This window comes from Chelon labrosus (genome assembly GCF_963514085.1).
Source record: "Chelon labrosus genome assembly, chromosome: 15".
Classification (NCBI taxonomy): domain Eukaryota; kingdom Metazoa; phylum Chordata; class Actinopteri; order Mugiliformes; family Mugilidae; genus Chelon; species Chelon labrosus.
In genome coordinates, this window is record NC_140348.1 from 21,870,118 (window position 1) to 21,885,613 (window position 15,496).

Sequence of the window (15,496 nt, forward strand, 5' to 3'; positions counted from 1 at the left end):
TCCTGTGACCTTCAATTGATGCAGCCAGTAATGGATTCTGCAGCCGCTGCTCTTCCTTTTTCCCTTTTTGTTTTCTCTTCCTCTTTCTTCTCCAGTGACAATCTTCCCTTTCCGATTCCCTCCTTATCAACGGCACAGTAGCCTCGAGACATGTTATAAACAAAAGATGAACACATACTTTCCTGGATGAACATAAAAGCAGTGGGGGAATTGTGAAACAGGAACTGTACAAGAGAGACTAGGCTGTGCTTTGAGCTTATTATTTACAGCATCACGCTAGTATGCTGTGGTTAACATGCAAACGTTTAGCAGGTTTAATGTTTACTGTGTTTGCTATCCTAGTTTGTCACTGATACTCCTGTACTCTTCTGCAGAAAGCCCAAATTGATTAGCCTGGCAGAGCGACCCCAAACCAACCATCCACCACAATAATTCTGTGGGTGGGGAAAGTTCGTGTCGGCTTCCAGGCTTTTAAACAGTTGTTGTGAAAGTTCAATCTGAGCCAACCCACGAGCACCGCTACACCTGGAGACATATTGCTGACGTGCCCAAAAACCATACGTGGTTTAGGCTCAAATGTGCCCACATGAAAAAGACCTGCAGACACTAGTCCAGCCCCACCCTCCGTTTGAAGCTGGGCTTTTAGATTAATCTGTAAAGTATTTTGTGGTGAGGTACAGCTTTTAAGTCACACTAAAAGGTTTCCAGTGCTGTGGTTAAACGTTTGAATTTGAATATTAACATTAGCTGTGCTTTTATTCGGACGAGTTATAACCAATTGTTAAATATATACACAACGATCAGCCACAACATTAAAACCATAAAAACAGGTGACATTTCAATGTTCTGCTGGGAAACTTCTGGACCTGGAATTGGTGTAGATGTTACTTAGACATGTAGCACCCGCCTAGACCAGACCAGACACCTCCACCCCATAGCAATGACACTCCTTGATCCCCAGCAGGATGCAGCCTGACACAGACACACACACAAAAACGGCTTAGGAACAACTCAAAAGAAACATGAAAAACAGCACAAGGTCTGTGGGATGATCCACAGAGGCCCCTCCCCTCAACCCATAGGACCTAAAAGCAGCCCACTAACAACATTGTTAGTGGGCTGCTTTTAGGTCCTATGGGTTGAGGGGACCACAGGACACCCTCAGAAGGCCCATGTCCATTCTCTGATGAGTCACAACTCATCAGTTGGCACAAGGGAGAACTTAGGAAGATGGTCCTAAGAGGCCTCTTAGGTTGGCATGAAATCTGCCAGGTGTGTAAGATGTGGGTGGCTGTTACATAAGAGTTTTCAGTACAGTACATGTAGTATAATGTGTGCAGAGCTCTTGGTTTGATAAAGATTTTGTTTACAGTAAAATCTGCAGGTTTCCCACAGTATATCTACATGGTATGAAATGTATCACCTAAGACTTTAAACAACCGGTCAGATTAAGGTCTTTGTGTGTGGACACATTTATCAGCTCAGTCTAATCTGCTCTGCGGTCTACAATTATGTTTACCACAAGGTTTACTACTTATGTGTTCCCTTTTAGAAATAATAGTCGCTTTGGCTTTGCGCCGTCACATAAATCAAAACCCATTGTGTGTTTGATTCACACATTCCTGGCGATGCGTCTTGAAGGGGGGGAGGGCACGGCTCCGGTTCAGCGTTTGGCCAAGTTCACGTTTCACAATCGAGGCTGTCAGTCACAAAGCCAAGAGGCAGGGCAGAGACGTGTTTATGTACGAGTGCTGCGTGAGTTAGGACAGTTCAGCTGTGAATGCTACCCACTGGTATGTAGTGTAGCAACTATCACCCATAAACTGAGTGAACATGAATTTTTATGTTTCAATTCCAACTGCGCCTCTGTGTGCTTTGGGTGTTGCCTGAAGGAAAACAATGAGGGATTGTCTTCAAGTCATCACTTGAGCAGCGCCGTTGCCTCACTTCCTTTAGTTTGGTTACATCAGTTTTCATCCTGACATGGCTATTTTAGGTCTGAGCGTGGAGCAACCCTTGAAGGAAAATCGCAGTATTTGGACTCTCTGCATCTCTCCTTTCAAGGTTTAACTAAACATGTGGTCCTATCTTGTAATCCCAGATGGCCTTCATCCAACTTCTAAGCTCTGTTTCCACATGAGAACTCTCATTAAACCACAAAAGGAAAGATGCATCACATCCTGCGCAGTGAGGTAGCACAATTTCAGCCCATTGTGAATTTTGCAAGGCAGCTTGTTAATGAAGCGTGCTGGAAACAAAAGCATGAATGTCGGCACCGTGTTGGCAGGAGAAGCTTTTCTTTCTTTCTTTGTCTCTTACAGGCGTTGAGGTTTTTGACTTTGTGTTGCTCTGTTCTTTTGTTTGACGTCACTCGACTACACCTCTATCAGACGATGGCAGGGCCGACTTTGTAATACCTCCAAGACTGTGTCACTGTGTAATTATAATCCAGCGCTTGTAGTGATTGTTCCTCGTCGCAGTGAGATGTTGGACATTAACTTTGTTTAGAGAGGCTGTTAGTCTGATATCATTGCTATTTCAGAGCTTTAATCTTTGTGATAAAACCAGTTGGTTGTAACTTCATACACAATAAAAAGGCCTCAAGGAACAGACTTTTGGAACAACATCTAATTATCTCTACGGCTATTCATCTTCCACCAACAAAGTTAACTGTGATTAAGATTAATTCTTCAGTGACTATAATTATGCACCACCCCATTGTCAAGTCACATTAGTCATCATGTGTATAGTGTATAGAAGCAGGGTAATATTTCTTAGCTAAATCTGCCATGGGCCCCTATTGGCAACCCAAATATTTTTTGTGTATGCATAAATGATTTATTACTTTGTTATAATTCGACTACGCAAACATTTCTAGACGAACGCGCACCATGTACGATAATAAAACATTTTAATTTGGAGCAGGCGCATGTGAAATGTTAGCCAACACCTACATTAACCACACAAATGTAGGTGTGGACAGTAAATTAAAATCCGTACAATTAAAATTATGGTTACAGATTAGGTGCCAATTCTTAGGAAGTCCCAGGTCCGGTGTTTCCTTTGGCACTGAGCAAGTATGTGGTGTCATCACGCTATATAAAGTGATTACTAAGCACTTCAGGAAAAAAAAGGAAAAGAGCATCCGTATGTAATTATACAGCAGCTGTTAGTGTGAATGTGCTGTATCTACAATCAGAAAGAGATTACACAAATTTGACCTGTGTGGGAGGCCCGACAGGAAAAAGCCTTCGCTGTCCAAAAAAAAAAAGCGTCAGAGCAACATTTTGAACATGTACGAACTTGTAGGCAAAGACGAGCTCTTTTGGAATAAGTGCTCTGGACAGTCGGATCAGACATAGAGTAGTTTGGCCTCAGTAGAAGTAGACATGTTTGCTGCAGACCAAAGACTGCCTCTAAGGAGAATAACCTCATACCAGACGTGGAGGATGGTGGAAATGCTCAGGCTTGGGGTTGCTTCACAACCTGATTGATTAAACGAAGAATGCTGTATCACATCACAGAGTGTTTGAAGATAACGTGAGGCAAACTCTGAAAACGCTGAGCCAGATGTGGACCTTTCAACAGTCACAATTATCCAAAGCATATCCACCCACCAATGTCTCAAAGAGAAGTAATTAACGGTTATGGAATGACCTAGTCAAGGAAAAAAAACAAGAAGTCCCTCTGAACTGTTGTGGGAAGATTCAAAACAAGAAAGAAAACCCTAAACCCACGCAACTGAAGGGATTTTACAGAAATGTCAGCAAGCCAGTGGACAACAGATCATTTTTACAATACGCTTCTGATGCCAAGAGTGATAAGCTTTTCCTTGTGGTCGTGTCATATAAATATATAACCTGTGTAAAGATGTTGTATCAAAGGCACAGGACTCAAATATTTGTTTTGTCTACACACCGTATGTTACAAGGCAATTAACCTTGGGCCTTTGGAATCCTGCTAGTAATCCAGTAGTATACTTTGTTTATATAACCTGGGAACGCTTTGTGATAAAAAGTGCAACCTCGTTCACACCTTTAATTAGTCTAACTACTGGGCGGTCTGATCAAAAGTGGTCAGCACTGAGTACCTGTCTTCACATCTGCATTAAAATGTCTCCACATGTGTCTCCAGCTGGCTCTTCGGATCCAAACTCAGCTTCCTGCCCTGTTTGTGGCAGGAGAATATTTTAAGCCTCTGCTGTCTCTAATGAATCATTGTTTTATTTGTGTGCGTCACAACTTGGGTGCACACCTTAAGCTATTATTAATTGATCTCCACCCTGATATTAGTTAGACCTTCACAAAACTCAGATTATAAATCAAAGCCTGGAGTTTCTGGTAATAAAGGAAAATAAAGACACCAGAGATTATCGAGGAAACGTGGAACAAAACTAAATGCCGCTCCTTATGCATTCATAATAAACCGCATGGCGAGACATTATTGAACAACAGATTCACACACAATGTATTCACATTCAAAAATTTCATTTTTTTGTTAGTTAACAGCAACAGAATATTTTAAAAGGCTCTCATAACTAATGAATAGACTTCGCTGTCTTCACAGGCGATCGTTTATAATAGCAGAAGAGCACCTCTGTTGTGCAGTCTTTAAAGGGGAGTTACTGTTTTTTACAACCTGGACCTTTTTTCTGGCATATAATACAATCGTTTACCCACCCATATAACTTTGGTGTCATTTGGAGTCGTTCGGACGATATTTGACTTGGGCACCGAAACGCAGCCTGTAACAGCATTATCTGCCGCGAAACTCGTTCGTTTCACCAATATTTTGTTATGATACGCTAGTGGTATTCCCCCTTGAGTCCAGAGTTATATACGCGGATCTAAATATCGTCTGAACGCCTCCAAATGACACCAAAGTTATATGGGTGGGTAAACGATTGTATTATATGCCAGAAATAAGGTCCAGGTTATAAAAAACGGTAATTACCCTTTAATGTGAACCAGGTCACATTGTGTGGTCAAACAAATACGACCCAGACCACCTCCAAATATGGTCAGATCTGGCATGATCAGATCTCTCAAATGCAGCCTCAGTACATCCCGGATGTGTCTACATCTTTACTTTATTCCGGTCACTTGTGATCAAATTCCCCAGGACAGATGTTAATGCAAGGTCTGAACAGGGCACACATGCGACCCCAGCCAGCACTTGAGAGCCAGTCATTTTGGGGAAGTAGTAGAATATTACAACTACCAGCTACTGTCTCTGGGCCTGTTCAGACCTTGCATTGAGATCCGATCTGTGCAATCCGATGGCAAGTGATCAGCTTTTGTTGCGTGTGTTCACACCTGGCATTGACATACGCCTCCAAATGCATCTCCAGATCATATCTCAGTTTTGCGCTCTGTATGCAAATAAACCTCGACATCATTTTGGGCACAGTAGAATATTATAACAGGTTTGTTTCTAATGGATATCTGATGAATTCCTACCAACCTCTGGTGACGCCTTGACATGGTGACATGTTACATATTTTGGAGCAAGCAGTGACTGACACTGAAAACACAGTCACGTGTAAAAGACTGTGTCAAGTGAGGATGTCTAATGAGTGACAGCGTTTCAAACACTGATGGATCCTAGTGTGGGATTCATGGAGCATGGAGAGTTAACCAGGATCTAAGAAGCACTGGTTTCCGGGCTGCAGAGTCAGTAGTCAGATAACAGATGTGCAGAGTTCAGCTCGGGCAGGACAAGCGTGGACACACAGACGACGCAGAGCTGCGAAAAAGCAGGAGTGGACGAAGTGCGGAGCTCCGGTCGGTCGAGGCGGGGCGAAATTAGTCGACAGCACTTCTTTTTTGTTTTACTCCGTGTGCTCCGTCTCAAACATTCTTGCCAACATGCCTCAAGCATGACAGTAAACTGGTTTTGCTGGGTGACGGGGGGGCAAAAGGAGATGAAACTGAAAAATTTCGACATGTCCCACTTGGACTAGGAGCGCGACGCAGCTGTGTGGAAAACATGTTGAAGAGGAAAAGATGACTGGTTTAAAGCTTCACCGAGGAAAAGACTGACGAGTAAAAAACGAAAACACAGGGGTAAGTCCACCAGATGTCCGTGAACACTCTGCATTATTTATAATATATCATAATTTAAAGTTTAGCACAGTGAGCTGAACGCATACGACCCCTGCTGCCTTCTTGTCTGGTTCTGTTGAAGTTTTCTCGCATGACAAACGGTGAGGGGGGAAAAGTTTGGGTAAACTCCGCAGTCAGCAAATATTTTTATATGTGCTTATTTCTTTTATATCTAATATTCTGTCGTTTTTAGTCTTTTATTTTTACTATGACGCTTCTTTTTTCTTTTTTTTTTTCATACACATGAACTTGCAAATGGAGACTGTGGTGTTTGGCCAGAGGGAGGAGCCACACCCATAACCATGTATCCTGTGGTTAGATTCCATCTCCCCTCATTCACTTTGCTTTTTACTGGTGTAGTAGTATTAGTAACACTACTAGTGTAGTATTACACATCTATGATAAGGGCTCCATCTCTTGATGATCAGGTGAATCACTGGCATGCTCAGGTAAAGTGTCCATCGTCACATTAGATGCAGGGTTGAGGGCATTATGAGTTGGCACCGACTGGAAATTAGGTCTGGACTACAGGCTTTAGTGAAGAGGCAACTTGAGTCTTATCATTCAACTCTCTGTAGCAGAAAGTAGCTAAAGTACTGTAAGTATTTGTGCTTCTGGAGTACTTTCCTTGAGTATTTGTGTTTTATGCTACATTTATTTCTGGTTTCTGGTGTTTAAAGTGCTCTATAAATGAGGTTGACCTGGATTGGATGCTCAGTACTTGATGGTTTTACACAACTGATAATGAGACAAGCTTTGGAAATTCTGGTTTAAACATTAAACAGCTGCTTTTCAATCTTTTTGACTTCAGTGTGTAGTCAGGGCCTAGTCTGCGAGTTGCTAACAGCTCCTCTACATCAAAAACAAAAGTCTTGTTTCTTCCCATCAACAGTTCTTCTCATGTGGTTTTATTTCAGTAAATGTTCAAAATGATTCAACATCTCTCCAAAAATACAAAGATTAGTGTCTGCTGTCTCAGTAGCAACCCTAGGTTTCTGGCTGGCCCCAGGCAAGAACGTACATAGTAGTTCTGTTTGAAACTGTTCAAAATAAACTCACTGAGCATAAGATGTCCAAACTAGAGAAATTTGCCATAGTTTAGATAGAAGAGGGCCCCTAGGGGTGGCTGTGGAGAACTGTCAGTGCACCGCAGGGCCTTCATAAATTTAAGGAAGTTTGTTGTTGTTATTGTAAAATATACCAACGGTTAGCCATCTAGCCCTTTGTAATTTTTTTCACGTGGCCCATCCTTGATTGGCCTGTCTAGGTGGCGCACCACAGTCTGTGTTTAAAACTGAATTAGTTCTCTAGCAGCTTCGACCTAATAATCTCATTATGTAATATTCATAAAGGGGACCAAACCAGCACTTTAATCTAATACTTGAAATTTAATTTTCTGCTAATATTTATGCACTTTCACTTATATTTAAGTCTAGTTGGGATTCTTATTGGATTTAATGATTTTGCCAAAATTATCTGTGCTATATACAGTATATTCATCTCTTGTCTCTTTCCTAGGACAACAGCATGGCGCGTCGCTCTCAGTGTTCCTCTGCGGGGGATAACCCCCTGGACCCCAACTACCTCCCTCCTCACTATCGAGAAGAGTACCGTCTGGCCGTTGACGCACTGATTGAGGAGGATTTGGAGGGATACTATCAGTTCCTCCAAAAGGCTGACGTGGTGAACTTTCTGTCCACGTCTGAAATTCAGTACATTCAGAACTCTGTTCAGGTTCCTCAGCAGAGCGGATACCCCGACCCGTATTTTCTTGATACTGAGGTTGATGGCTCCTCGGACACTTACTGGCCTGTTCACTCCGACCTGGACGTCCCAGGTTTGGACCTCGGCTGGCCTCAGCTGCATCACTTCATCGGTCCCACGGAGGTCACCACTCTGGTCAACCCCCCTGAGCCAGACATGCCGAGTATCAAGGAGCAGGCCCGACGACTTATCAAGAACGCTCAGCAGGTTCTCCTTTCACTTTCTTCCCACATAGAAGCTTTTGGTTTTCTTTTAAGTGCCATGCTTCTGACAGTTTTATTTTCATGTTGTTGCTTCAGGTTATCGGCATAGTGATGGACATGTTTACAGACGTCGACATGTTTGCGGATATTCTCGACGCTGCTATGAGAAATGTCGCCGTCTACATTATTCTAGACGAGCAGAACGCACATCACTTCATCAACATGGTGTCCAACTGCAGAGTAAATCTGCAGAGCATTCAAGTGAGTACATGTTCTTTGTATTGTATTTTAATAAAGACCGCATAATGTTTGTCAATTTAAAAGATGGTGTTGCAAGTGAAGAAAGTCACAGCAAGAGTTGCTCAAGTTCTCGTCATTGTAAGCTTTCCAAAACTGAGATTAGTGAAGATAGGAGATATATCAGGGAGTGGTTTTACAAAAACAAAATGGTATGTGACTGTCTTTACTAGAATCTGTGCTTTCCTTCACTTGAATTTCTTTGTAAAATTATCATGACACATTATGTAGTATATGTTATACATGACACAGTTCGGATTAGATCAAAATAATAACTGGTCTCTCGCCATTGTCAATATTTTCAAGTTATTTTTAGCTAAAACAACACTGTATGTAATTATAGTAATGACAGTGTTAGTTGGAATGACCAGACTAAACACTATGAGCCACAGACAGGATAAGTAGATACGAAGAAGTGAGAGACACTGTTGTTCTTTTGTCATTTCACTGACTTTATTAACAGTATCAGAATTCCTGTTTGTAGCTAGCTTCACTTGAAGTCTTAGTCCAAGAAAAGCATAAGCACAGTCGGTACTAAAGCTGCTGGTAGAGGTGACCCTATTGTACAAATAAAGGAAACATATCAGCTTTTCCATTTCAAAAATCCCCTTGTTTACTTAATTCTAAACATGGGTCTCAACTGACTTGTAATGTAGCCGTTTATTATGACCTCACTTCACAAATATAAGCGCTAACGCAACGCTGCAACCTAACTTGGATCACAACTAAAAATATTACCGGACGTACTAGTCGGGCTTGATATTAATTCTTGGGTGATGTAATCTTTTCTTGCAGTTTCTGCGTGTTAGAACAGTGTCTGGCATCACGTATCAGTGTCGCTCAGGGAAATCCTTCAAAGGTCAGATGATGGATCGCTTCTTGCTGACTGACTGCAGGGCTGTGCTCAGTGGAAACTACAGGTGTGGTCATTTGAATGTGTCACGCACACCCATACCTCTGCGATTAATGCTACACAATGATTTGAGTGATTCATGTACATTGTGATTTTTCAAAAACACATTTTCAGTTAATGTCCGTTAGCTGGCTTGTATTAATTCCCCACTTGTTGTCATGTCTGTGTCCAGCTTCATGTGGTCTTTCGAAAAGCTGCACCGCTGCATGGCACACCTGTTCCTCGGACAGCTTGTGTCCACCTTTGATGAAGAGTTTCGGATTCTGTTTGCTCAGTCCCAGCCGCTGATGGTCGAAAATGCACTGGCACCAATGGAAGATTTACACCATTTACAAAACAGGAAGTACCCGAATGACAGAACTTCCCTGTACAGAGAGCCCAGAAAATTTCTGTCTTTGGACAGCGGTCATCCAGACGAATGGGCGAGACAACCCTATGATGAACGAATTGAAGGGGATTGGAGGACAAATCCCGTCAAAAGGCAGGAATCACTGCGTGGCCCAGCAGATATGTACAGGTTACCTATCCAGCAATCACGCATGGATCCAACTTTTGATCAGGGCCCCGGAAGGAATCCTACGATGGAAAATCCTGCCTTTAAACGTCCTTATTATGCTGAAGGTGTTCAGGGCAGATACTCATTCCTGCAGCAAAAGGGAATGCCAGATTCAGAGCTACAAGGACGGCCTTATCTCAGAGGGCATCAGCCTTATCCAGGACCAGGACCAGGACTAGGTCCAGGACTAGGACCAGGACCAGGACCAGGACTAGGACCAGGACTAGGTCCAGGACCAGGACCAGAGGCTGATTACACTAGCTATGACAAGTTCTGGGACCAGGATTGTCTTTCAACAGATCAGTACCCTGAACCTGGTTTACCACAAGGCATGCCACCATCCAGTAACTTTGACCCTGTTCTTAACTACTTATCATCTACAAGGAATCCGGACTTTGACCAGAGCTCAGAGAAATTACTACCCGCACCAGATTTACCATTTAGTTACCCGAAAAGACCTAGTGTAGGCCAGCCATATGCCTGTCGGGTCTCTCCCACCCCCTCAAACCATTCTGACCAGAAACATTTTCTTCAGGAGCCCAACACTGACCGCAAGGATCCTAAGGTGAAACGGGGTCTGAGAAACTGGAGGATTAGCTCATACCTCAGTGCGTCTGATAACCCAGGAGATGAAGACCTGCTTTTAGCACCACCTCATGCGTCAGATCCTTTTGAAGAGTCCTCTGCCCCCATACAGCAAGACATAGATTTACCAGCTATTAAAATACCTAATGTCAGAGAGTTCAAGATTCCAGCAGTACCCAGGGTAAGTCAGATGCCTAGTTATGCCAAAGCAACCCCACGAGAGCAGCCAAAGAAATCGCTGGATGAAACTCCTGCAGTGGCCCCAGAAACCAAAACAACACCAACACCTTCAGAATCATCATCCACAGCTGAAGGGGAAAAGACAGAGGAGACAGAACAGAAGGAGCCCAAAACTGCTGTTCTTCGAAGGGACGACTCTTTCCGTAGAAATTACAATAAAGCATTGCAAAGGAACTCCAGGTTAAGATCTTCTTTGATATTTAGCTCCATGGATCAGCAGCCAGATACGACAGCTACTACTTCAGATCAGCAAGATGAGGAAAGTGACAAAAACGAACCAGAGCAGACAAAACTGCCCTATGTCTCTCAAGGTTTGGGGCAATGGAGATCTACTACAAGAGAACCTATTGAATGGAGTCGTTATATAAAATCCAAACCAGAGGATGGAAGCAGTAAAGCTGAGGAGAAAGATTCATCAAAGGAAGAAAACCCAGAGGCACAGGAGTCAGTAAAACTCCCAGAACAAGCCAATCTGCCAGCGTCAGTTCCTCAATCCAAGCCTTCTGAAGCTAATCTACCCAAAACTGATCAACCGGTACAACCGCATATACCTTTGTTAGACAGTTCAGCATATGTAGATATGAGTGATCCTGATAAGAGGTTCATGTTTTTCAAAGAGCTGGCAGCAAAACGCAAAGCTGCAGAAGCCGAAAAAAGCAAAAAGAAGGCTCAGGTGAAGCCACCAGATGGTCTAAAAAATGATACGGCTGTTAAAAAGGAGGAGCCAGTACCAAAAGAAACCTCAGAAAACAAGGCAACTGAGGGTTTATTGGATAAAAATGCAACTGCAGAGAGTGCAGGGAAGACAATATCTGCAGAAGCATGCAAGGCAGTGACTAGCAAGCAAGACAGTCTTGTCAAAGGTGATTCCAACACCTCTCAAAGCCGGGCAGAAGAAACCAAGGGTTCAGCTGATTCAGAGACAGTACAACCAGAGGGCAGCCAATCAACGGAAATTCTCCCTGTTTCTGCAGAAAGCAAGTCACCAGAAGAACCGAATCTGTCAATCCCTGCTGTAAAAGAGAGTAACACCAGTAACCGACTCGCACAAACAAACGCTGTCTTTGCACAGGGTACTGATGAAAGTGAAACCCCAGGCCTTGAATCTACCTCAGAGGCATCTACTTCAGTTACTCCCAGCTCAGAGCAGGTACCATCGTCCTCTGTTCTGGAATCTAACACCCAAAATCCTTCATCAGAGCAGTTTGAAACCAGCATCCGCTCTCCTCCAACACCACCATCTAAAGACACAGGTTTAGAATTCATCTCTTCTAATCCTTTAGTTCAGAGCTCCTCCTTTGATCACCCTCCTGGTTCCTTGTCCTCAAGTTCCACTCCTCTTTCCACTCCAGGAGAAACTGTATCACCAAATGTCAACCCAGAGGATTCTTGTTCAACTTCCACCGTGTCATCTGCAAATGTTGAAGCACAAGAACCTGTCAACTCTCCTCCACAAGAATCAGCTGATGATGCTTCACGAAAATCTGACAATTTGAGTAACCAAACTGACCTAGATTTGGAGGTTCACTCTGTACATGAGGAATCTGACATTTCTTCTAATGCATGTGCTGCTGCATCACAGTCAAACACATCCTCACTGCAGACCACTTCAGAGACAAGTTCTGACCTATTTGCTGCTACACCTTCAGCAAACGAATCTGAAAAAGTTGTTTCTGAACCGGAAAAAGATGCTTCTGAATCAGATAAAGATGTTTCTGAATCAGAAAAAGACTTTTCTGAATCAAGAAAAGACATTTCTGAGCTAGACAGATATGCTTCTGAATCAAAACAAGATGCCTACAAATCTAAAAAAGACATTTCTGAAACAGAAAAAGATGTTTCAGAATCAGAAAGTTGCTCCCCTCCAAAGGCTGTTGCAGATGAATGTGAGGTTGAAGCATCATCAAAGGATGTTAAAGTTGAAAACACGTCTCCTAATCTTAGCCCTCCTGGGCCTGAGTCAAGTGTATCTGGTTTGGAAAATTTGACTTCCAAATCCGAAGAGACTATTACTGCTATACCCTCTTCAGAAGTCACTCCATCTGAGCGTTCACCATCAGAAACAAGGTCATCTGTCAATACAGACTTTACTCCTGATGTTTCCCAGTCAGAAAGAACTACATCTTCTCCAGACACACCCATACAAGCAACCCCACCCACTTCCCTTAGCTTGACGGGATGTGATGAGCGCACTTGTGTTGAAACAGTGTCTTCCTTATCTGAGTCAGTTTTGTCACCTGGGGCCAAAACAACAGAAACCAACATGTCTGCACTGAACAGTCTTCCAGATACAAGCTCAGTTTCCAACGAGACTCCACCAGAATTGGACAAAGACAACAGTCCAACACTCCCATTGACAAAATCTCCCACTAGCCCAGCTGAGCCTACCGCAGGAGCTCCAACCGAGATTGATCTGTCATGCAAAACTCCAGAATCAATCACTTCTGACAGCCACACATCAGAGACAGTTGTACCTGCTGAAAATAGTAAAACAGAATCTGAGGTACAGGACAAATCTGATAATAAATCAGAGGACACAAGTTCAATCCACAAAAGTGGGACCCAGGAACAAGTTGCGCAAAATAACTCATCCGAAGCAGCAGAGATCACAGCCAAGCAGACGAAATCGGGCCCGTCTCGCTACCAGTCGTCCACAGCCAACGTCCTCTCAAGCAGCAACCTACGGGACGACACGAAGCTGCTCCTGGAGCAGATTTCCGCCAACAGCCAGAGCAGGAACGAGGCCGCCAAAGAGGCTCCTGTCACTGACGACGAGAAAGAGGACGAAGCTGACAAAAATGCCAAAAGGGAGAAGGAACGAGGGCTCAGGACAATTAGCAGAGGGCAGGCTAAGCCGCCGGAGGAGCGCGAGAAGCTCCTAGAGAGGATTCAGAGCATGAGGAAGGAGAGGAAAGTTTACAGTCGATTTGAGGTATGAGAATGTCGCCATCATAGTTGCTATTACTTGGTTGAATATATGATTGGTTGCCTCTGTAAAAAATCAACTTGTGTCTCTATTACTTTCACAGATGGCACCTTAAAAGAGATCCAAAGAAACTAAAGAGTGGATACAGTATGTGTGTAGCTGAAATGATGGCATTTTCTCACAAAGACATTTAACAGAACTTGTTTTTCTGTTGGGTTCTCTGCATATAAAGATGGACAGAAACGTGACCTGTATCCCAGATACTGAACTTTAAAGGGTAAAATTACCAGTAGTACCCAGTAATGCAAACTGTCCAAAGTCCCAGTTACTGTACATTTGCTATTTTCAACAAAGAACTTCTTGCTGTATATGTAGTACTGAGACTATGTATATGTGATCAAACATGTTTTTACTGACTGCATGGGTAAAGTGCAATGTGGGCCGTTTCTGTGAAAAGGGCCCGTCTTTGCCTTCTTTTTTTTTGCAGCACTGACAACAGTGTGAGCTGGTGTCAAAGTGTAATAGACCACCCAGAGTAGTTGTGAAATTGTAATATACTGTAGTCTGTTTTATAATATTCACAATCGTGTCAAACAAAGGACGTTCATGGTTGCATTTGCTGTACGTGTGCAACATGGTGTAAATAAACCTTAGCTCTTTGTAAACGGTCTCAAACATGGAATTGAAAAATGCTTAACAAACCTGTGATTGAAACAAATTAGCAGTGAATAAATGTAAATGTCTGATTGATAACTGCATGCATTTCTTTTTTATTACTACTATTGAACAGAGGTCATCTGGTTGCCTTAAAGGTTCAGTGCATGCAAATGACTCAAAGTATTTACATTTAGATTTGTTAAAGAAACATAATGTCTGAACATTTTACATGTATTTTTCCATGTAGAGCTGAAACCACCTCAAAATATCTGGTTATTTTTTGCAAGGTTTTTTTAATCGTCTCTGAAATTGTGCCCTGTAGTTTTACATGAAAACTGGTCGTCCCTGTACACTGAAGAAGAAGAAACTCTGCAACTGCAAAGAATTTACACAAGAGTATATGTTTATATAGTTGCACCGTGGAAGCCTTATGATACCTGTTTTGCAGCAACACTAGCCACCTGTGAATAAAATATCTTAATTATGTTTCCAGTTGTTTTTTTGGGTTTCCATGTCCACGCTGCTAAACCTGGTGCATGTGACTCAACTTGGAAAAACGGAATGATTCATATACGAGAGCTGTTTTCTTCACAGCAGACATTTTAATTAGTCATAATAGGGGAAAAAAAGAAATGTTAATCATAACATTAACAGTGTCTGCATTCTTTCCAACAACCATGGCCGCATCATAATGGCAGAAATAAAACTGCCTATTTTTAAATATATCCACTCTCCTGCTGTCTCCGCCCGATCTAACATCAATAGTTGTTGTATGACATGAATGAGGACACGTGACACAGCGTGACAAGACTCAGACACATAAATGGAATTCGGCTTCTGTTCATCCCATTTACACCTGAGACTAAACATGTTATTTGGTGAGAACATTATTAAGTTTTTATTGTGTAAACTGCATTTAGTTAAGTCTAAGTAGAATTAGGTTAGAAGTGTGAATTAATGTAATATTTACAATAAAAAACTTTATTCATGATATGATACTGCAATCAAAAAGCGTCAAAAGACAATAAAAAAAAAATCTAAAGAATATTTTCACTCAGTTTAATGAAATAATTTCACAGACGTGATACTCACATCCGGCTGCTATATACCGTATTACGTCCCTCCAACTTTATTTAGAACACAGTTTATCAATAAATCACTCATACCAACTCGAGAACACAAAATATAAATCCAACATAAGCTGACGGCAGGAATAAATCAAAGTAAAAGAACAAAACAAGAACAGTAAAT

The 15,496-nt window shown here is 42.4% G+C and overlaps 1 protein-coding gene across 1 annotated transcript; it reads left to right on the forward strand.

Moving 5' to 3' along the window:
- Positions 1 to 5,352: 5,352 nt before the first annotated feature.
- On the forward strand, positions 5,353 to 14,731 carry fam83ha (family with sequence similarity 83 member Ha). Its single transcript, XM_084562445.1, has 6 exons — positions 5,353 to 6,065; positions 7,623 to 8,075; positions 8,168 to 8,332; positions 9,164 to 9,288; positions 9,454 to 13,594; positions 13,692 to 14,731. The coding sequence occupies exons 2-6, from the start codon at positions 7,632 to 7,634 to the stop codon at positions 13,701 to 13,703; spliced, it is 4,887 nt and encodes a 1,628-aa protein (XP_084418571.1). The 5' UTR covers positions 5,353 to 6,065; positions 7,623 to 7,631; the 3' UTR covers positions 13,704 to 14,731.
- The last annotated feature ends 765 nt before the right edge of the window (positions 14,732 to 15,496 follow it).

Excerpts from the sequence above, each read along its gene's own strand:
- fam83ha (XM_084562445.1), top strand. The coding sequence starts at position 7,632 with ATGGCGCGTCGCTCTCAGTGTTCCTCTGCGGGGGATAACCCCCTGGAC. Across the intron at positions 8,333-9,163 it reads TAAATCTGCAGAGCATTCAA|TTTCTGCGTGTTAGAACAGT; the intron begins GTGAGTACATGT and ends CTTTTCTTGCAG. Across the intron at positions 9,289-9,453 it reads GTGCTCAGTGGAAACTACAG|CTTCATGTGGTCTTTCGAAA; the intron begins GTGTGGTCATTT and ends GTCTGTGTCCAG.